General features: G+C 57.9%; 1 protein-coding gene across 2 annotated transcripts in view; it reads left to right on the plus strand.

Annotated features, from left to right (window-relative positions):
* AGRN (agrin) overlaps window positions 1-21586 on the plus strand; it is a 129704-nt gene that overhangs the window by 96101 nt on the left and 12017 nt on the right. For both annotated transcript variants that reach the window (XM_075520225.1, XM_075520226.1), the window contains 22 exons: window positions 1034-1228; window positions 2454-2654; window positions 4245-4390; window positions 4564-4669; window positions 5031-5144; window positions 6862-7026; window positions 7623-7766; window positions 8148-8272; window positions 8673-8778; window positions 9012-9395; window positions 9550-9684; window positions 11054-11181; window positions 13517-13631; window positions 13969-14088; window positions 14472-14828; window positions 16356-16548; window positions 17201-17416; window positions 17666-17895; window positions 18386-18520; window positions 18686-18782; window positions 19170-19334; window positions 19643-19754. In XM_075520225.1, the coding sequence (XP_075376340.1) occupies window positions 1034-1228; window positions 2454-2654; window positions 4245-4390; window positions 4564-4669; window positions 5031-5144; window positions 6862-7026; window positions 7623-7766; window positions 8148-8272; window positions 8673-8778; window positions 9012-9395; window positions 9550-9684; window positions 11054-11181; window positions 13517-13631; window positions 13969-14088; window positions 14472-14828; window positions 16356-16548; window positions 17201-17416; window positions 17666-17895; window positions 18386-18520; window positions 18686-18782; window positions 19170-19334; window positions 19643-19754 (3689 nt within the window). The remainder of the gene's footprint in view (window positions 1-1033; window positions 1229-2453; window positions 2655-4244; window positions 4391-4563; window positions 4670-5030; window positions 5145-6861; window positions 7027-7622; window positions 7767-8147; window positions 8273-8672; window positions 8779-9011; window positions 9396-9549; window positions 9685-11053; window positions 11182-13516; window positions 13632-13968; window positions 14089-14471; window positions 14829-16355; window positions 16549-17200; window positions 17417-17665; window positions 17896-18385; window positions 18521-18685; window positions 18783-19169; window positions 19335-19642; window positions 19755-21586) is intronic.

Consider the following 21586-nt stretch of genomic DNA (forward strand, 5'->3'; position numbering starts at 1 on the left):
AGCAGCCCCTCTCCCGACCCGCAGAGCCCAGGCACGGCTGCAAGCTTTGTGCTGTAGATGGACACCTCCCAGCCAACAGTCCGCACAAACCGCGCGGGGGGTTGTTGCATCTTCCCTCCCCCATGCAAAGGCAGCAGCTGCTGTGTGAAAGAAAAATAAGAAAAAACCACCTTTGAGCCAAATTCTTCGTGAATTGAATGGCGGGGAGGGAAGAGGGGTGTATGTCTGAAGGAGAAAATGAAGCCGTGAATCACTAAATACCCAGGAGTGAGGAGAGAGGAGATGTGCCGGCTGGAGTCCGCTCTCTCCTGCAGCGAGTGATAGCTCCTTTGCAAGTGAGTTATTACGAAGATAAACATCTTCTCTGACCTGAGCCTGCGTGCGCTGTGCGGGTGTTTGCAGCAGGCAGGCTGGGGATCCTGCTGGGGGAGGTGGCAGGGCGCTCTGAATCGGTGCTATGTTATACGTGCGCCCGGCACTGCTGGCACCCTGATAAACTAGGGGAAGACAGCATCCCCCTTCCCGGCCGACCACCTTCTCCCACCCTGCCGACCACCTTCTCCCACCCTGCCGACTCGCCACGTGTGAATCCTGCCAGCTCTCTCCCCTGGGAGACTGGCCGCGTGCTGCCTGCGATGCCGCGCTCCTCCTCCCAAGGCTGGGACTGATTTATCGCTCCGCGTAATTGCAGTCAGCCCCGTGCTCTCTCCTGCCTCCTATTTAGCTGTAACGGCATACAGCTCTGGTGACATTTCATCACGGTTACTCCTGGCCCTGACAGCTTTTAGGAGTAGTTATTGCCTTTCTGCCTCCAAGCCTGACTCTCCCTCCTCCTGCAGCCCTCGCCTCAGCTCCTTCCCTTGCACTGTGCCCTGGGGCTCCTGCTCCCGACAAGGCTGCCGGCATCTGCGAGGGCTCAACGTGGGGGAGGAGGTTGCAGTGGGGTTTTATTTCTGCTCTGGCACTTCGTTAGACAGCGATGCCTTCCTGACCTGTTGTTTTAAGCTACCGCTTTTGTTCTTTGTCCATGCAGACCGTTGTGGCAAGTGCCAGTTTGGGGCCATCTGCGAGGCGGAGACGGGAAGGTGCGTGTGCCCCACGGAGTGCGTTCCCTCCTCTCAGCCCGTGTGCGGCACAGATGGCAACACGTACGGCAGCGAGTGCGAGCTCCACGTCCGGGCGTGCACGCAGCAGACGAACATTTTGGTGGCTGCCCAAGGAGACTGCAGTGAGTCTGGCAAGGTCCCCTTCTTCCCTCGTCTCACTCCCGCTGGTGGCATTTCAGAGAGCGGATGCTCAGCCTCGCTGGCCGCCCGGGCCCCGCTGAGCTGCCTGGCCGTGGCCGTCCAAGGCTCACCGGTCATTTGTAGCACTCGCAGCCCATGGGTTTGCCGGCCCTGGGAGGCACCTGAGAAGCCCCGGGGTTGGGGTGTGTGGAGGGTGTCCCTAGCACTCCTCCTGGTGCCTTTATTGGTTGCTTTCAGGACTTCCCAGGAGGGTGGCAGCTCCAGAGTGACAGGGCTCGCCCAGGGACACCCAGCAGCCCGGCCCTGGGCTGCAGATCCTGGCTGGTCACTCGGAGACGCTGCCTGAGGCTTTTCGCCTTGTCTGGCGTGGTCTGCCCTTTCGGCTTCATAAGAATTGGGCATCTCGAGTCTCTCAAGCAGCCTCTCCTTTTTAGCCCCAGCTATGCATCACAGGTGGTATCTGCCCTCTTTGTTGCTTGTCTGAGCCAAGCAAAGAAATTGGGCTAATGTCCGTTGAGCCAAGCAAAGAAATTGGGCTAAAAATATGTTAATAGCTACCACCAGAACTGAAAGCATCGAGGGTCTGTTTGATCACACAGTTAATCCCAGTAGCTTTCCCTTCCCTCCATCCCCTGGGGTTAATTCCTCTTTGCTCATATGTTTCCTCCCCACTCCCCAGCACAGGGCACTGTCTGTGCTAATTTCTTAATGAATTAATGAATTAAAAGCCCTGCCTAGGTTCTTCATTAGGACAAATGCTACTACAGTAAAAGCAATGCTTTGAGCCTCACAAAGCCTGTCCAGCTGGGTCTGCGTTCCAAGGCTGAACTGTGCACGGAGATCCTCTCTAAATTTGGGAGCAAAGTGTGACCGGTGACTCTCAGTGCTCCGCGGGCACTGCGAGCAGGAGGAGGCTGAAGTCACCATGAGAGTAAATGGGATTTCTTACTGGTGTCCTAGAAAAAGCTGTTGGACGCAACACCTGCGGGTGCTGATGGGAATCAGAAATGCTCAGGGCTGTCACCTGCCCATGGCAGAGTCTTTGCACGGTTTAAATAAGCAATAACAAAGCACTCTGGGGAAGGAGGACTTCTCTCCTTGCCTCTGAGGGCATGGCATTAGTGGTCCCCAGCTGCGTGACACAGGGCAGTTGGCTGCAAAGGTCCCTACGACGTCTCACTGTGGTTCCTCCCTCTCGCCCCACAGAGTCCTGCGGCAGCACGGTGTGCTCCTTCGGCAGCAAGTGCGTGGGTGGGCAGTGCGTGTGCCCGCGCTGCGAGAGGCAGCCCTTCGCTCAGGTGTGTGGGAGCGATGGCCTCACCTACGACAACCAGTGCGAGCTGCAGGTGGCCTCCTGCCAGCAGAAGAAGAGCATTGAGGTTGCCAGAACGGGGCCGTGCGAGGACGGTAGGTTGCCGCCGTTCCTCCGGCCGTACGGGTGCGAAAGGTGGGGGAAAGGGTGAGGAAGGACGGAGGCTGCACGCAGCGGGCTCTTCCCCTCGCTGCTCTGCTGTGCCCGGCCGCCACGTGAGCCCTGCTGCGTGGAGCTCGGGCGTAGTGCCCTGTTGACACCCCCGGTGTCTCCAGCACAGCCAACAGCCTCTCCTTCCCTCCTGGCCAGCTGGCCGCGGTCACCCGGCACCCCTGCCGCCTCCCTTTCCCCTTGGTCTTTCTGTATCCAGCAGTAATGAGAGGTGACGCCGCCGAATCGGCTGGGCGAGGAGTTTATCACCGCTTTAATTTCACACTTCAGCAGGCCTTGGCTGGGGGAAACGGAGCGGTGCCTGGGGCAGGGAGCCTGGCTGCTGCTTTGCTTCCCTCTGCCGCAGGGGCTGCTCGAGGGCCTGGCCTGTGGCCGCTCTCGACTTGGTCCTGAGCACCTGGGAGGGTCGCAGGGTTGGCTGTGCCTTGCTTGGCTAGGCTAAGAACTAAGAACCTGCTGAGTTTTCCCGCTGTAGGGGGAAAGCTGTGGGTTAATGCTGGCTGAATCCGAATACGGGAGGCCCGTAAACCTTGCCGCTCTGTTGTGCTGACCTGGCGAGCTGAGATTCTCTGGCTCATTGCACATGTAGTCTAGCTGGAAGGGACTTCAGTGCTATGGCAGAGCTTAGGGAGAGGGGAAGACATAACATGGTGTTTGATCACAGCCCTCCTTGGGGAATTTCAGGTTGATGTCCCTCTGGGAAAAGATCTTAAATAATTCTCTGTGTAATGCCAAATCCCAGCCTTTGATCACTCAATAAAAAGGGCCAGGTTTTCCTTCCCTCCCCCCCTTCCCCTTTAAGAAGCCTTTGAAATCAGCAACATCTCTCTCTTGCTGCTGGAGCTCTGAGCGTCTTATGGAGAGGCAGCCGGGCTAGGGACAGAGCTTATATATTGTTAAGAATAGCTGCCTAACTGAACTTCAAACTAAACCCAAACCCCATCCCTTCTTCTGCTCTGGTTTCCATGTTTATAGGAGCAGCAGCAATCTCCCTGCTGCACTACGTGTTTGGGAGGGCAGGAGAAGGGGAAGGACTCGGATCAAAGCATGGAGTTAAGCTGTCGCTAAGCCAAGCGGCAGCCCTTCCTCCTGTGCGTGGCTATTAGCTGTCTGATGGCCAGGTAGCCTGCAGGGTGCTGGTAGCCACAGGATCTTTGCTTTTGCTCCTGGGGTGATGCTGTAGAGAGGAAGATCTCAGGCCACCTGCTTAAGCATCCCTGTGCCGTTTCATTATGTGGGCGTAGCACAATCTTGTGACAGCGGTGGGAGAATCTGCTTTCTCCAAGGGAAAGGGATCTTCTCTGAGGTCCGGGCATAAGCATCCTAATATATGTGGGCCCAGCATTCTGGGGTTGCCTGTGCTGAAAAGTTAAATCTGCTGTGATTTGGATGGGCCTGTGCAGCTGTGGGCTGCTTCCCCTGTCCGGGGCATTTAACCCCGTCCCCTGTGTTTTCCCCTAACTCTGCCCTGTTGGGTGTGAGCCCTTTCTCACCATGGTCCTCCTTCGCTCCAGAGTGCGGCTCAGGGGGCTCGGGCTCCGGCGATGGTAGTGAGTGTGAACAGGACCGGTGCCGGCAGTACGGGGGCTGGTGGGACGAGGATGCAGAGGATGACCGCTGTGTGTGTGACTTCACCTGCCTGGCAGTACCACGCAACCCGGTAAGCACGCTGAGCAGTTCTGGGCTGCCTGCTGCGGTCCTCGCTCCCCTCCTCTCTTCTCCCTGGTGGCCTTCCCGCATGCTTCCTGGGCAGGAGAGGGCATCCCACGGGTAGGGAACCTGCCTTCCTGTGCCAGGGACTGCCCTGAGCAGCTTCCCTCCCTGTCCTGGCAGGTGTGTGGCTCTGATGGTGTGACCTACACCAACGAGTGTGAGCTGAAGAAGACACGGTGTGAAAAACGCCAGGATCTCTATGTCACTAGCCAAGGAGCCTGCCGCGGTGAGTCCCCCGAAGGCAGCCAGCCCCCCCCGGCTGACACAAGCTGTGTGCGCTGGTCCCCAGCCTGCTGCCCAGCAGTAACACGTGCCCTTTCCCTGGGGCTAAGCAAGGAAGCGCTGACTGAGGACACAGCAGTGTCTGTGTTGGTTTGCTGATCCCCGCTGCATCCTTCCTCTTTCATGCCCTGCGCTTTCCCTGGCCAAGGGTAGGACCTCACCTCATCGCCTGTTCCCAGCATCTCTGCAAGGACCACGTGGTTTTGCAGGAATGCTGCTACCTGCTCGATCCATACATTGGCAACACCGCCCTGTGGCAGCCTGCGTGCCAAAGATAATCTGTACCTCTCTGCCTTCCTCTGCAGCCCTTGCCACAACCCTGCCACCTCTCCTGGTTGTGCACTGCAGCCAGACCATCTACGGATGCTGCCCAGACAACATGACCTTGGCGCTCGGAGTGGGTGCAGCGGGATGCCCAAGTGAGTGAACATTGTGTTCCCACCTGGGGGGGCATGAAGGATCTTCAAGGATGGCTGGAAGGCAGGAGAGATCAGGTGGAGGGGGGACTTGGGGTCCCATCCCAGGGGAAACAAAGGAAGGTGGACCCTCCCCGTTCCTTAGCTAACTGGTGACCTCCCAGGCTCAAAAAGCCTCCATTTATCCCCAGCTCCAAGCTCACAGCATGCACACATGGAGACGTGCACGCATGCTTCGCCTTCTGTGTCTACTAGTGACGCCCTTGTCCTTTCAAAAGCCCTGAGTCAACTTCCAGGTCTAAGTCCCTCTGAAATGCAGAAGACAGGATGGTGGCTCAGAACTTGTGTGGTGCTGAGTCCACGCTGGTCCACCCCAGAAGGTGCCCCTAGGGCCAGACCATGCCTTCTGTGCCTTCAACCCATTGCTAGAGGCTTAGGGCTTTTCACCGGCCTGAGTGACAAGAACACTGCTTGTATCCTTCCGCTGCAGGCTGAGGTGGAACAGAGCTTTTGGGTTCACGTAGGGACCTTCTGCAGGCCACTCCAGGACCCAGTGACTGGTGGGTGACTGCACCGTGTAGGAAGCTGAGCTGGCAAATGTTTCATTAATATTTATTAAATAATTATCGGAGTCAGCACTTCAGCAGAAGGCGCATTTTGAAAGGCATTAGCAAACTCTTAACAGCTGAGGCTGTGACTGCCTGTTAGGGAAACACATTACCCCGTGGAGACACGATTCACGCCGTGCTTGGGCCTGGCTAATGCCTGCTTGATGAGGATGTAGTGCTGTTTAATGTGCCGTATAATTTAAAAAGCAGCAGCATTCAGAGAACATCCAGAGATTTCCTGGCAGGGGGTGCGCGGGGCGGGCTGCAGGCCGAGGTGGGTGCTGGAAGAGCAGGCGCGCGGCGGTGTGGCGTGGGCTGGCCGAGAGGGGCCAGCGGAGCAGGCAGGAGCCGGGCAGAGTGACGCTAGGGAGGACACGAGCATTTCGGCATCGCCCTGCCAGTGGCGGTTGGTAGTGATGTTCCTCTGTGTCTCTGATGGAAGTCCTGTCCCCTGCCCTCCAATCCGTGGACACAGCTTCCCAACTGACGGGGATTCAGTATCCCACCAGTTTCTGTCCCACCTGTGTCCCTGTGTTGGCAGCAAGCGTACATCAGGAGGTAATTGCCGCTTAACCAGCAGCTTGGAGCCCCTAGGGCAGATTTATCCATTGCTGCCTGTTCTGGACATGCCATTGCCCTGCCTCTGGCAGTCTGGGGATGTGCGTATGCACCCTACTTGCTGCTCCCGGGGTCTCCCTTTCTCTCCAGCTCTGCCCCATGTCCCCTTCCTACTGCTCCCTGTGGATAAAGGGAGCGTCTCTCTGTCTATCTTTGGATCATTTCCGTCCATCAAGTTCCTAATTAATGAATTAATAATAAACTTCTAATAGCTTCCTCTCCCTTTGATGTTAATGAGAGAGGAGTTCTTGATGACAGCAGAGCAGGCAGGTTAATCCCTGAAGGTTCAGCTCCCCCTTGGAGCTGGGGCAGAGGAGAAGCGTTGAGAGCAGCTGGTGAAACCTCCTCCTGCCCAGCACGAGACCGCGTTCCTGCCCTGGCCGAGCAGCTCGGTGGCTCAGCAGTCGGTCCCTCCGCCTTGATGCAGCCCCCAGCACCCCCCCACCTCCTCGGCCAGGACTCAGCCTCACGCTCGCTCTCTCTCTGGCTCGCAGGCACCTGCCAGTGCAACCCCTACGGCTCCTACGGGGGAGCCTGCGACCCCACAACAGGGCAGTGCTCCTGCAAGCCAGGCGTGGGGGGCCTGAAGTGCGACCGCTGCGAGCCCGGCTTCTGGAACTTCCGCGGCATCGTCACCGACAGCAAGAGCGGCTGCACGCGTGAGTGCGGGCGGGGCTGGGCCGGTGCCCCTCGTCCCGTGCAGCTCTCCGCTGGCACGGCTCCCTGGCCCGCTCCGCGGGGCTCAAGGCACGGCAGGGTATTGTGCGATTTAAAACAATGAGCCCTAGTGTTGGTCCTACTGTAAGTCACCTCCAGCGGCTGTTTTTGCGGAGCTTGATGACTTGCTCTGTGCAAGAGAGACGGGGTGGCCTGCAGCATTGCCCAGGTGCCGTTGCTCCCCCGTAGCGCGGCTTGGCTGGGAGATGGTGTCTCCTTCCACGGGCCTGCTCCCTCCCCAGATGTTGTGCAGGGCTGCTCGAGCCCAGCGTGAATGAGCCCCGGTGTCCCCGCGTGTGCCTGTGGGGTGGATGTGGGATCACCAGCCATACGACCACGGTCAGAGGGTAGCGGGTGGAGGCAGGTTCCTGCCGCTGGTGTGGGGTCAGTAAGCACAGGGTAGCAGTCAGCATTATGGTCCTCCCCTGGACCCTTCTCCTCGCTCTTCTCTTGGATTGCTGGGGGACCTGAGTCTGCTGTTGGCTCCACAAATCCACCAGCAAAACAGTGTCTTTTTTTTTTTTCCCTTCTTGCCCAGCCTGTAACTGCGACCCGGTGGGTTCAGTGCGCGATGACTGTGAGCAGATGACTGGACTGTGCTCCTGCAAGACTGGTATCACCGGCATGAAATGCAACCAGTGCCCCAATGGCAGCAAGCTGGGCATGACTGGCTGTGAGAAAGGTGAGGGAGCCACGTACCAGAGGGGTTGTGTGGGGTGCCAAGAAATGGGCACCTGGGTACTGCTGCGGGGCAACACGTAGGTCTGTGAAAGAAATGCACCCCTCCCACCCTGCGTGCTGGTGCTTCGGGGGAAAGGGGCCCTGGCCTCCATTCCTGCCAGGGTTCCCGTTATCCGTGCACTCAGGCACAGCGTGAGGGACTGTTTCTCTGTTTGTTTGGTGGAAGTCTGTCTTGTCCACGGGTCTGAACTGCTCTGGTGAGTCCCTGGGAGAGCGAAGATGCATTGGGAGGAGAGAGGGATTTTGATTCAGCATAGCCTATCTCTGTATCATTGGTACATGCTTTGTTGGTCATCTCTTCCCCCTTCTCTCCCTACCCCAGACCCGTCAGCCCCAAAATCCTGTGAGGAAATGAGCTGCGAGTTTGGGGCCTCGTGCGTGGAAGTCAACGGCTTTGCTCACTGCGAGTGCCCATCCCCGCTCTGCTCGGAGGCCAACATGACCAAGGTTTGCGGGAGAGGCAGCCGTGGGGGGCTGAGCGGCGTGCGTGGGGACGTGCGGCTAGCTCAGCTGCATCGGGCTGGTGCAGGCGGTGTGGGAGTCTGATGGCTCTCCGCCCGCCCAAGAGGCAGGCGGGCAAGTCTTTGATGCGTGGGGAAGGGTGACATGCGAGTCGTAGATGTCTCCCGATGGAGCCGGGTGCTCTGTGCCCCATCTGGCACCTCTGAGCTGCTCTGCTCCGGGGCTTCCGCAGCCTGCCCGCGGGTCCCTCTGTGCAGACCATCACCTCTTTGCCTCAGAGGGACCCCTGCAAAGCCTCTGCTCCCAGCATTTAGAAACCGGTTTATTTTGCCCAGGGCTTGGAGGAGGACAGAGGTGCAGCTCACATTTCCCCTCTGCTTCCCAGGTGTGTGGCTCTGATGGTGTCACTTATGGGGACCAGTGCCAGCTGAAGACCATCGCCTGCCGGCAGGGACAGGTCATCTCAGTGAAGCACGTGGGGCAGTGCCACGGTGAGTGTCCGCAGCTCTCGGTGCTGGGGCAGTGCCAGCTCTCTGGCCTGACGCTGAACCTGGGACTCGCCGCCTTCCTTTGCGGTTCCTCGCTGTGCTGTGACTCTTCATGGCAGAGCAGATGCGCTGCCCAGGGCAGGTGCCTGAGGGTTTGCGACATGCTTCCCCGTGTCACGGCCAGCCTTCCCCAGACCTGCCCCTCCTTACCTACCCTGTCTTGCTGCTCCTTTCAGAGTCCATCACTCACACAAGCCACACCTCACCACCCACACCGCTGCCCACACTGCCCCTGGACAAGTTAATCCTTCCTCCGCCACTGCGGCTCACCACCCGGGCTCCAGAACCCACCGAGCTGGCTACCAGCTCCCTGCTGTTGGAAGCCAGGCCTACTGAAAGAGGTCAATCTACGACAAGGCGCGTCACGACTGCCAGACCAGCCACTACACCATGGATGACCCATGGGGTGTATAAGACCACCGTCCGCCCTCTCTCCACTGCGCCAGTGGTCCTGGCCACCACCCAGCCTGCCTATGTTGAATCAGGCAGTGCAGAAGGCAGTGGAGACCAAGAGATGGGCATCAGTGGAGACCAGGAATCTAGTGGGGCAGGCTCTGCCGGTGAGTGTGCGCTTCTTAGGCTTGGCAGGTCGGTTGCGGGCTAAACCGTACCCTGTCTCTCGTGACAAAATGAACCTGTGTCTCAGCCTCATTCTCTAACACAGAGGTTAGGTCTTACCTCCTGCTGGTGAATGCTCCTCTTAATGCCCTGCAGGGGAAGAGGAGGTGGAGGAAAGCCAAGTAACTTCCACCCCAGCCATCGAGAGGGCAACGTGTTACAACACCCCGCTGGGATGCTGCTCCGATGGCAAGACTGCGGCCGCTGATGCGGAAGGCAGCAACTGTCCGGGTGAGTTTGTCCTCGGGGCTGGGCTCTGGGCTCCCTCTCGGTGGGCAGGAGTCAGCCTGAGCTCTTGCAGGGTGCAGGAGAGGGAGAGATGCCACTGAGAGCTGCCCAGTGGGGAGAGCAGCGTGGTGCTGCGCTTGCCCGGCCGGCAGTGAGCACGGTTCCTGTGTCCGGTCTGGGGGCTGGCGTGTCCCCGAGGGGGTGTTCGTGGGACGTGCTGAGCCCTGGTGGCTGGCAGACGTTGTGCCCGCCTGCCGCAGCCCCCGGCAGCCAGCCCTAGTGCGCGGGTGGGTGCTGCTGCTCACGCGGGGAGCCAGGGCACCCCGCGGTTTCCTTCACTTAGCTGACCACTTTCTTCCTTGACTGCTACAGCCTTAAAAATTTGACCAGTGTTTTGCCCAGGCTTCCGCAGAGCTCACGACTGGCACTAGGGGGGATGAGGGAATTGCGTGGGTTCCCATTTTATCTGTGTCAGTGGCTGTGAAGGGAGCTGGGCTGACGGGGACCAGTTCTGTGCCAGGGCAGGTGGGGAGAGCGGCTGTAGCCCCAGTGTCCCCGCTGGGCTTCCTGGGGAGTCTGAGCTCTCTTGACTCACGCTGAGGTTCCCAGGGGTGCACACAGCTCTCATGACCTAGGCAGGATTAGTCTTGCCCACTTACAGTCCCTTTCGCGCTGTCCATGTTGAGGAAACAAAGCCACCTGGGCTCGGTCAGAGGATTGGTTGCCCTGTACGTAGATCCTCGTTACCCTAAAAATGGTTGCTCTCGGGCCGTCTCCCAGATGTTTCCTCGTTGCTCACTGAGGTCCTTCTTAACTGTCCCTGTTCCTTGGGATGTCCAGCAGGACATCCCCTTGTCCTCTGGAACCACACCTTGGGTGCCTGTTGCAGTTTTGGTCTGGTTTTGCAAGGCTGGCCACAGCCTGTTAGCTGGCAGGCTCTCTACTTCCCTCTCCCGGCACAGGTCTTCTCCTTGTCCGGAGTCCACATCTCGCCCTCCTCGGCCCCCTGTTTGCATGCCCGTGTCTGATCCTGCCGTATTGACTATGTGCTGCTCTGGCTAACGTCTTTCTCTTGTTACTCAGCCGGTGCAGGGGGGCTGCTATCCGGGCCGGAGCTCAGAGGAAACCGTATGGTAAAAGCTGCCATCTCCAGCCTGGTCTTTGCCATCTGCTCCAGCACCCTCTGATACTAATCCTCCATGGCGCTCTCCCAGACCCATCCAGACTAACCCCAACACTGGCACTACCCGCACACTGCCATCACCCTTTCCCCCCAGGGACTCGAACACTCCTTGCGGCTCTCGGCCACACGCCTGTCCCCTGCCCACAAGCCGACTAAAGGCGTTTGTCTTGTTTACCCTCCCTCCCGTAGCTACCAAAGTCTTCCAAGGAGTCCTCATCTTGGAGGAGGTGGAAGGCCAGGAGCTGTTCTACACACCTGAGATGGCTGACCCCAAGTCAGAGCTCTTTGGGGAGACGGCCAGGAGCATTGAGAGCGCGGTGAGTCCTTTGCACTTCATCTAGGGTCTGGGTAAGGCTTTTCTGGTTTCCCAAAAGAGGACCAGACTTTTCTGGTCTCCCAAAAGAAGAGAGGACCCTGCCCACTGTGGTGGACAGATGACTAAACCCCAAATGTTCACTTCCAGAAACACAGTCCTCTCCTTCTCAAGCGAGCAGGCGTTCTCCAAGCTGCTGCTGATCAGCAGGCTTGTCCATTCAAGCGGCCGTGCTGCCACGGGGAGCCAGCCCACGGCACGCTCTCCTGCCTGCGTCCGCTTGGCCGCCGAGGTGCCGGCGCTCTGCAGGAAGGCTGCCTGCCTGCTCGCTTCGTTCCAGCCCCTCGCTGAAGCAGGGACCAAGCGCTGTCTGCTTTCTGAGCGCTGCTCCCGGGGTGCCTGTTACCGTCCCCTGTGCCAACACCACCCTCCGTAACTGCAGACGCTCTGGTGTCCCGACCACGGGAACCGCTGTGGGTTTCCTCCTGCTTTGCCTTCTCATTCGCGATGGCTTCGGGGGAGGCCGTGGCCTGTCATTGCTGTCTGTCAAATGGGAGCGCAGAGACCCATCTGCAAAATGTGTTGAGTGCCTTGGAGGAGCATTGCTCCATGTTGGGTTTGGGGCTTTTTTTGAGATGGGCTTAACCTCCAAAAGTTGGGAGTGAACATTGCTTATCACCAGGGCCAGCACTTTATGGGGTGGGCACTTAAGAGTTTACGGAGATGCTGCACCAGTCTAAGAGGTACCATCTGTGAATTTGTCTAATCTCTTTTTAATCTACATGTGTTATTAGCCTCTACCACATGCTGTGTCAGTAGGTTCCATTCTTTGTTATGCGCTGGGTCAAAAATTATCCTTTTTCAGCTTGATCTTGGTGGTGGGGCTGTTCAGACGAGAGGTTCTGCCTTAACGCTGTGGATTCCCCAAAGCGTCCTCATCTCCATGAAAAGCCCTTAGGCAAAAACGTGTCCAAAACCCCTTTGCCCCTCCAGTTCAGCTACACAACTTGGGAAGCCGCTTGTGTAAATCCAGTCTCCCACCTTTAAGGAGAACCCCCCTGCATTGCCGGCTCTTGGAGTAGGCGGACTTTGCGTGGCGACGTATACATATGGGTATGCCAAGGAAGCGCTGGGTGGGGTAGCAACATTATACTGTAGCCTGCAGTGTGGCACAGCAAATACAAAGCGTCTTTGCAAGGAGATTAACATATTTAGAGCTGGTTCCAAGCTGCGCTTAGAAGTTGGCAAGCCCTCGGTACAGTCATATAAGCAGATGTGTGCCTGGCATATGGACCATATGGTTCGTGCAGTTCTGTATCACAATAGCAATATTTCCCAATACAACAGTGGTTTCTCTCTGAGGATGCAGACATGCACACAAAAGCTTCATTCACTGGTTCATCCGTTCGCCCCCCGTGAGAAGGCAGGAGATTGTGCTGATTGCTGGTTTTCCAGGGCTGGGGGAAATGAAGGCATGGCACAGGCCCTCTGTCCCAGAGACCATCTGTGGCTGGGCTGAGAGTTCCTGCCGTGGCCCTGTGCCGCAGAGACCTGTTGTCCCTGTGCAACCCACCTGCCCACACCCATGGGTGCGATGTGCTCCTCTACCCCTCTGAGATCGCTATGCCCAAAGGTCTAGAGGGAGACTGTACCGTGGGACCATCAGTCAAGTTAATTACTTTCTTCTCTCTTTGCCTTGAAGCCAAGGGAAGGAAGCGGTGGCCTCTAGCTGTGATGACTGCCAGTCCAGCGCGAGGCTGGACAGGTAGCTAGCAGGGGTGTTAAAGCCCTGACTTGCTGTAAGCCTTGGACTGTCTCTGTCTCCTTCATGTGACTCCAGACAAATCCTGCAATGTCTGAGAGCCCAGTTTTAAAAGGCAGTCAGGTACTTAAAGATGCAGAATGGTGCCTTATGGGATTTTCCAAAGTGCCTAAGCAGGTTTACACAGCTTTAGAAGAGATCAGTAAGACTTAGATGCCACATAATAGAAAATCCCTGTATGAAGTGCAAGGTGTCTCTGGTCTGGCTCTGTTCCGCTCTTCTCCACGGGTACGATGGGGATAGCTCACCTTCCCCACACTATTGCTGGATCCTGTTCTTAGCTTTGACTGCAGGCCGTAAAGAATAGGGACCATCTGAAATTACCACCTACACAAAGGAGCCCTGTTCTCTGCGTGTGTCAGTGGGATGTCTTGCAAACATTTGGATGCAAACCCCTGTGGGATGAAACCAAGGAGACTTGCTGAGACTCAGGATCTTTGACTGAAAGGACCTATGCCCTAGGATCTCCCCATTACTCAGTTTGTTTATCTTTTCTCCTTCACCTCCAACCAACTAGCTGGATGAGCTTTTCCGCAATTCTGATGTTAAGAAGGATTTCAAGAGCATCCGTGTCCGAGACCTGGGCCAGAGCAGCGCTGTCCGTGTCATTGTGGAGTCCCACTTTGACCCAGGTAAGAGCCTTCCCGGTGCTGATTCACTGTGGCATCAGCATCTGCCTGAGGAGGGAGCAGGTAGTGCCGGCCTGAGAAACACACGTGCGGCAAGGAGCGTGAAAGAACCTTCTTAAAATTTGCTGGGGCTATGGTCTTCTGTCCGGCAAAATCAATGGATGCTGTGAGAAGAGCTGGGAGGAGGTGCAGCCTAAGCTGGTGCCTGGAAGGCTGGAAGCATTTTCCTAGGGAAAGGAATGATTCGGATGCATTGTGGGGAGGTCAGGAGAGGGAAACGGCTTGGTGGGCCTGCATCTTCACTCTTGCCTTTCTCCTTTCTCCTCCTGGCTACGATCAGCCACTTCCTACACGGCAGCTGATGTCCAAGCAGCCCTGCTGAAGCAGATCAAAGCTTCCAAGAAGACAACCATACTGGTGAAGAAGCCCCAGCAGGAGCATGTCAAATTCATGGACTTTGGTGAGCTCCGTCTGTCTGCGGTCAGTCCCCCTGTCTTGGTTTAGGCTTTCAAACGGGCAGGCTGGCTCTTCTGGTCTTGCCCGGGCCTTTCATCTGTAGCAGTAACCCATCAAACGCTTCCCCAGATAGTGGCCTCCAGAGCCAGGGCTCAGAGGTTAGTCCATGTGCCCGGACTTGTTGTCAACTCAGGAAGGCCATAAAGGGGGTAAAAGAGAGAGAGCAGCAGGGAGAGGGCTCCTGGGCTTTCGGGCGTGCGGTAGCCTGCGAGAGCCGTCCGTCCAAGCTTCTCTGCTGCCATCTCACCCCAAAAGCCCGAGCGGCTTTCCCTGCCCCAGAGAAGGTTGCAAAGCACCAGCCTCTACCTGCATTTTGCTGTGTTTCAGACTGGATCCCCAGGCTTTTCACCACCACTGTGACCACAACCACGGCTACCACCATGGCACCCGCCACCACCCGGAGGTACACCACGGCCGCCGCTGCCACCACCATCCACGTGCTGCGCCCAGATGCTGCGGGTCGACCCAGCACCAAGCTGGCAGGAGCTGGGAGCACCAAGAGACCCGCCTCCACCCTCCCTGCCACCACCCGGCGGAAGCCCACGCGCCAGCCCCCCGCCACGAAGAAGCCCTCGCGGCCCTGCGACTCTAACCCCTGCCTGCACGGTGGCACCTGCGAGGATGATGGGAAGGAGTTCACCTGCAGCTGCCCGGCCGGCAAAGGGGGAGCCGTCTGTGAGAAACGTATGTGCCTCTGACCCGTCGCGGCCGCGACGCTGCTGGGTGCCGGTAGCGGAGCTCACAGCCGTAGGAGGGTGAGGGCCAAAAGCAGGGATAGCACAATCAGGGGAACCGCATCTCTTGGAGCTTTGAGTTCCACCTAGAGGAGTGGAACTCCAGCCGAGGACGGTGGGAGGACACAACTGGGAAAGCGTTGCTCTGCAGTTGCCCCTTTTCTTACCTGTTCTCCCTAGGCATGTGCTGCTGGGCGCAGTCGGGGCTGAAGGGCTGGGCTTCACGCAGCGTGGCCCTTCCTGTGTCCGTCCACCCTCCAGCATTGACTGCGTGGTGATGGAGAGACGTGGGGGCACGTGCAAACCCAGCCCCATAACTTGCGCTGGCACTGCACGCGCACCGGGCAGGAGGCACTGCAGGGGTCAATTTAACCGGCTTTCTTAACTCTGCCAAGAACAGGTTGTACATGCACTGTGCATTGTAAGAGGCAAGCGCGGCAAGGCTTCAGGGTAAGAAGGTGCCAGGAGCAATTTCTTCCTGGCTCCGCTTCTGATGTACCAGTGCCCCGAAGCGCGGGGATTGTGAGCTTCTGCTTTTTTGTCTCGGCTCGTGGCACTGTCGCTCGCAGCTCCTGCAGCTAGTGACTGGTAGTTAGTGTAACGGAGAGCCAGGTACTAACCGTCCTCTCGGACACCGGGAGATGTGTGCTGACGATTCAGGGTCTGTCCCCCGGCGCTCAGAGCTGCTTAGCAAAGAGCTGCAGGCTGGCAGCGTGCTTAACCAGAGCTGCTGTTATTTACTGTGAGCTCCCGCTGGCAATTTGGTGTCACGCCGGGGGCTCTGGGTGGTTGTGAGTGCTTATTCCTGAAAAGCTTTGTCCCTAAAGCTATAAAGTGGAGCTATAAAGCTTTGTCCCTAAAGCTATAAAGCTGCTACTGGATGTGGGTGTCCAGTCCTGTTAGTTTTAATAGGTCTTGGCCTTCCAGATCCCTTGGAAAATCTCAGCTGCAATAAATAAAAGCCTGGAGTGATGAATGTAGCTCTGTCTTGCGGGATTCTGGGAGGACAGATAAAAATTACCTAAGGAGCAGGGAAGTTGAGTTACGAGGAACTGTGTGGGCAGCAGAGCTCAGCTGAGGGCACAGGGGATGGGATAGCTGGGCATGGAAAGGACCGACGGCACTGGTCCTTAACTGGGAGGAGCTGGTTGGGACACCACTGAAGCTAAGTACTGGGGGAGCAATACCACAGATCTCTAAAGACTGGGAGTAATCTTTGAGGGGCATGCCATCGTGAGAGGAGTTGGTTGCTGCCAGTACGAGTGTCTGGGAGGGTGACGGGGGTGATGGCGCAGGAGCGCGGGCCCAGAGGAGAGAGCGAGGTTCTTTCTGCCATTTCGCAAGAGCTTTCTTTGCCAGTGCAGGTAGGAAAGTGTTCACAGGCTCATGTCAGGCCTTCATCGGCTCTCTGTCCTCCTGTTCCCTCCTCTACTTCATCCCCTCTTCCTTTCTCTACCCGCCCTGCCGGCTCTTGCAGCTATCAGGTACTTCATCCCCAGCTTTGGTGGCAAGTCCTACCTGGCCTTCAAGATGATGAAGGCATACCACACCGTGCGCATCGCCATGGAGTTCAGGACCGTGGAGCTCAGCGGGCTGCTGCTCTACAACGGGCAGAACCGTGGCAAAGACTTCATTTCCCTGGCGCTGGTTGGCGGCTTTGTGGAGCTCAGGTGGGTGCCCTTCCCCTCGGCCCTGTGTGCTGCGGAGGAAGCAGAGCAGCCGCTCTTGCCGGGACGGTCCTTGCAGGAACACCAGGAGGATGCTGGGCTCCAGCTTGCAGGCTAAGAAACAGTAGCGTCAAATGGACAAGAAGAGGAGCTTTTTTTCCACTGTAACAGGAATATTAAGGGGACTCATTCCCTGTGGCACTTTTCAACAAAGTTAACTCACTTATTTCGGTTTGAATTTTGAAAAGCTAAAAGGCGTGGGAGGCTGATTTTTTGAGCAAGTGAGAGGCCTTTTTTTGGCACTATTTTTGTACTGGAAAAAGAAATGCAGGGGAAAAAAGAAAGGGAGAAAGGCCCTAGAAACCTGAGGTGAAGTGACTTTTGCAGTTCCAAAAGTGCGGATTGAGAATGAGATGAGGTGGTGGGCAGACCTCTGGGGACTGCAAAATCCGGACGAGTTCTCAGGCAGTCAGTCCCCATGCTCAGCGGGGGACGGCTGCGTGCTCTGAGTCAGACTGGTCCGGAGGTGGGGAGCGAGAGGGGCTCCCGAGCGCTCCCAGCTTCTCCCTGGGACGCAGCAGCGCCTGTGCCATGGCGCAGATGTCACCTTTCTGCAGGGTGGCACAGACAGAGGCCTTCCCCTCTTCTGCTCCAGGTTTAACACCGGCTCCGGCACGGGCATCATCACCAGCAAGGTCCGCGTTGAGCCTGGCAAGTGGCACCAGTTAGTGGTGAACCGCAACCGCCGCAGCGGCATGCTGTCTGTCGACGGGGAGCCCCACGTCAGCGGGGAGAGCCCGACGGGCACTGACGGGCTCAACCTCGACACGGACCTGTTCATCGGGGGAGCGCCGGAGGACCAAATGGCTGTGTGAGTGAGGGTGCTGGACCGCTGCCGTGGGGATCGCAGCGTCTGCCGCCGCTGTGGGCAGAGCATCCGTGGTGGCTGCAGCCCTCTGCCTGCTAGCAGGCTCCAGGCGGTGGCTGGGGGAGCGTTGTGGAGCGAGGGGCCTCGTAACGCCCTGCCGGGGAGCACAGCCTGACCCAGATGCTTGGAGAGCCCCTGCATTTTTGTCCTTGGGGACAAAACCCCCGCCCACTTTGTCCTCTGTCCCCTCAGGGTGGCAGATCGCACCGCGGCTGCGACCGGCCTGAAGGGCTGCATCCGTCTCCTGGACGTGAACAACCAGATGTACGACCTGCGGGAGAAAGGCAGCGATGTGCTGTATGGCAGCGGGGTGGGCGAGTGCGGCAACGACCCCTGTCACCCCAACCCCTGCCACCATGGTGGCATCTGCCATGTCAAGGAGGCAGAGATGTTCCACTGCGAGTGTCTCTACACCTACACCGGTACGGGGAGGGGGCTGCAGGCAGCGTATTGCTGGGGCTCCTGATCCCGCTGGCTGGCCCTGAGGGATGCCAGAGCCTCTGGGGCTCACGTTGTGAGCTGCAGTGCGGGGGGGACGTGGTGTGGGGTGTCAGCCGTGGGTTAGAGGGAGAAGCGTAGGATGATGCCGCATCCAGTGAAGACCATAAATTTAGGATGTAGACCTATTCGTACGCGCGTGAGACGAGGGCTGGGGTCTGTCTGTTCTCACGCACAAAAGAATTTCCCCTTGCGTTGTAGGGGCAGCGCAAAGCGTAGTCTGGCAAGGGTATCATCTGCCGTTTGCAGGGTTCACTGTGGGGGGCTGCTTGGGACACGGGAACCCAACCTGAAACAGGAGAAAAAGGCTGGCAAGGCCATCAGGAGACATCAGAGACGTTTATCTCTGGCCAGTCGTGCCCGATGGCTGTTGGTTTGAGATGCCGACGTGACGGGCTGTCTCTCCTGCTGCAGGCCCCACGTGTGCCGACGAGAGGAATCCCTGCGACCCTACGCCCTGCCACGTCTCTGCCACCTGCCTGGTGCTGCCAGAGGGAGGTGCCTTGTGCGCCTGTCCCATGGGCCGGGAAGGAGACTTCTGCGAGCTAGGTGGGACGGGAGCTGGCAGAGGAGCGGGTCTGGGGAAGGGGGTGGAACTGAAGGTGCTGATTTCCCCAGCCTGGGTGGCCAGGAGGCCTTGCCTGCTGTGGCTCTGGGGCACTGGCTGAAGCTGCTCTGCCTCCTCTTCCTCACCATTCCCTCGTTTGTGCCCAGTGACAGAGCAGGACCACACCATGCCCTTCCTCCCGGAGTTCAATGGCTTCTCCTACCTGGAGCTGAATGGGCTGCAGACCTTCGTTCCTGACCTGCAGTAAGTGCCAGGGAAGACGGCTGATCTGGGGGAGAGAGCTTGCGCTCTGAGCCTCGCCTGTCACGTGCTGGCTCTCCCTAGAGGCGCTCCCTTTTGACAAGTTTGGGAGGTTTTGTCCAGAGGGACTGGCATCGCCGGAGTCCCCGCAGGCAGAGAGCCAGCTCCCCGGGGGCATGGCGTTGCAACAGGCTGTGTAAATAGGCACCGCGGAGCGGCATCCTGAGCATGGCAGATGCATCACCTGGCAAGGGTGCCTCACAGGGGTGGCATCTCTCTGCCGTACCTGTAGTCCCAGGCAGGTCTTCCAAGGGCTCGGCACACGGGGGCGGAGGAAGAGAGCACGTGGGCAGCTGGATTGGAGGGTATCCGTAATCCTTCTCTCTTCAGGGACAAAATGTCCATGGAAGTTGTCTTCCTGGCCAAGAACCCCAGCGGCATGATCTTCTACAATGGGCAGAAGACAGATGGCAAAGGGGACTTTGTCTCTCTGGCCTTACACGATGGCTACCTGGAATACCGATACGACCTGGGCAAAGGGGCGGCTGTGCTCAGGTAGGGTGGGCTGCAGGCTGGGGAGCTGCTCGTCAGGGTGGTGGTGACAACAGAGGCGGGAGAGGGACAGTGGTGGCTTTCAGGGTCTAGCACTGGCTTTGAGCTTTCCTCCCCAGAAAACCGTAAGGAAGCAGGGGAGAGCAGGCGCCGGTCTGTCTGCGCGGCTGCGAGCTGGGGCAGCCCAGGCTGGTCAAGCTGCGGTGGCCTGGGCAGCCCAAGCTGGTCACGGGAGGTTTCCAGCGCTGTGTCTGCAGGTGGTGATGGCAGAGCTCTGACCCGTGCGTCTTCTCCTCCCTTCTCACCACCAGGAGCAAAGAGCCAGTTCCCCTCAACACCTGGATAAGTGTCTTGTTGGAGAGGAACGGGCGCAAAGGGGTAATGAGGATCAACAACGGCGAGAGGGTGATGGGAGAGTCACCGGTAAGTTGGTGGGCCAGGGAGAGCTCTCTGGGCTTCCAGCCCTGCTCCTCCCGTGTGTGAAATGAGCTGAGAAGTTCCCAGGCTCGTGGGCTTTTAATCCCTGTGGTGCAGGGCTTTAAGGGTGGAGGAAGAGTGGGCAGGACCTGGGGAGAACAGAACGTTGCAGGGCAGAGCTTGCCTGCCCCTCTTAGCTGCTCTGCAGCCTGGCCCTGGTGCTGTGGGGCAGCAACTGCACGCCTCTTGCAGCTCTTCCTCCCTCCTTGTCCCCCACCGCACGGAGCTGCAGCCCCTTTGCCAGCGACACCCATGCCTTGATTCTTTCGAGCCTTGGTTTCAGGGATGTGTTTGACTGAGCCCCCCCCCCACACACACACGCACGCCCCTTTTTTGCAGGTCCTCGAGGGTCCCTGTGCTGGGGCAGGTACGCGAGGCACCCTTGCAGCCAAGGGAGGTGGCCGCCCGTGCTGCCGCTGTGTTGGGCCCGTGTGGGTTTCAGCCTGCGCCCTTGATGCTGGGCTCGAGAGCCCTGCACAGCGCTGGCTGCGCCGGGGGCTCGGCCGGGAGGAAGTCACGGAGTCGTAAAAGCCCCGTTGCGCTGTTGCTGCTGAATCCGTTAGTGCCTTCTCTGCTCAGTTTCCAAGCTGGCAGCTTACCTCTCGGACTTCTCCCGTGTCCTGTCCCCTCCGCGCTTCTGTCTCCGCACCAACAGCGGTTCCCCAGGGTTTCATGGCAGGGCCACTGCCCTATCCTTTCATCCGCCTTTCCAGCGGGGAAGCTGATAATGCAGGAAAAGTCCCGACTGCTGCTGAACTCATCCTTAAGCTCCGCATAGAAGTGCAGCATCAAGATTATGCAGCATTCCTGCAAAAGAAGGGATTTCTTCCTCCCCTCGCTCTCGTCTTTCCAAGCCTCTCTCCAAGCGAAGGTTGCCCCTGGCTGGCAGGGTGGCAGCGGCCCCTCCTGTTGCCTTCTGCAGCTCCCCTTCCCCGGCTGCCCTGGGCGCTGGTGGCAGCGGTGGTCTTGCACTCCTGCATGTTACGATGTTACCCACTGATCTCCCTTTTCTCTCTCTCTCTTTTTCTCTCTCCCTTTGATTTTTCATTTGTATTTTTCCCTCCCCTGCTGTCTGGATCCCAGAAATCCCGTAAGGTAAAGATAAGTATGACCCACTGCACCTCCATCTCATCTGCCATTGGCACGTTGTTCTTTTTTGTTTTCCATTCAGATCTCAGTGTTTCACCCGCTCCCCTTCCCATCTGACCAAGCAGCTGTAGGATCTCTGTAGATTAGAGACACTTGTTTCCTCTTCCGTCATTAATTTCCAGCCAGTTGTTACATTTTGTTTCGGAAGCATTTCAATTAATCCGGTCATGTTTCTCGTGTTAACTCCACAAAGCATTAGCTAGTGATTCATATAACTGCATCTTTGCCTCGCTGCTGTGCCTCGGGGTCCGTCCCAGGTGCACAGGAGGGGACATCGCTCCTGTTGTGTGCCCGGTGAACCACGTGGCTGAAGACTCACCTGGGACTTGCCGTGCTGTGCAGTTGGGTGACAGCGAGGAGGGGGTCTTTCTCCTCCAAACTCACAGCCGCGTGAGATGCAGGAGAACCTCCTCTAGCCATTTGCTGTAGGGGACCCGTAGCAGTCGCATGAACCGAAGCTGAATCCCTCTGGGACTCATAAGTTTGGGTTTAAACATTAGCCCTGGCGAGACGGATGCAATGTTTGTTTACTTGGTTTTGGGGGCCACACAAAGCCAGAGGCCTCCACCCTTGAGGGTATTGGAACAGCATCTCCCTAAAATTAAATTCACAGGAAAATCTTTTTGGCA

This window comes from Mycteria americana, chromosome 18, assembly GCF_035582795.1.
Source record: "Mycteria americana isolate JAX WOST 10 ecotype Jacksonville Zoo and Gardens chromosome 18, USCA_MyAme_1.0, whole genome shotgun sequence".
Taxonomy (NCBI): Eukaryota; Metazoa; Chordata; class Aves; order Ciconiiformes; family Ciconiidae; genus Mycteria; species Mycteria americana.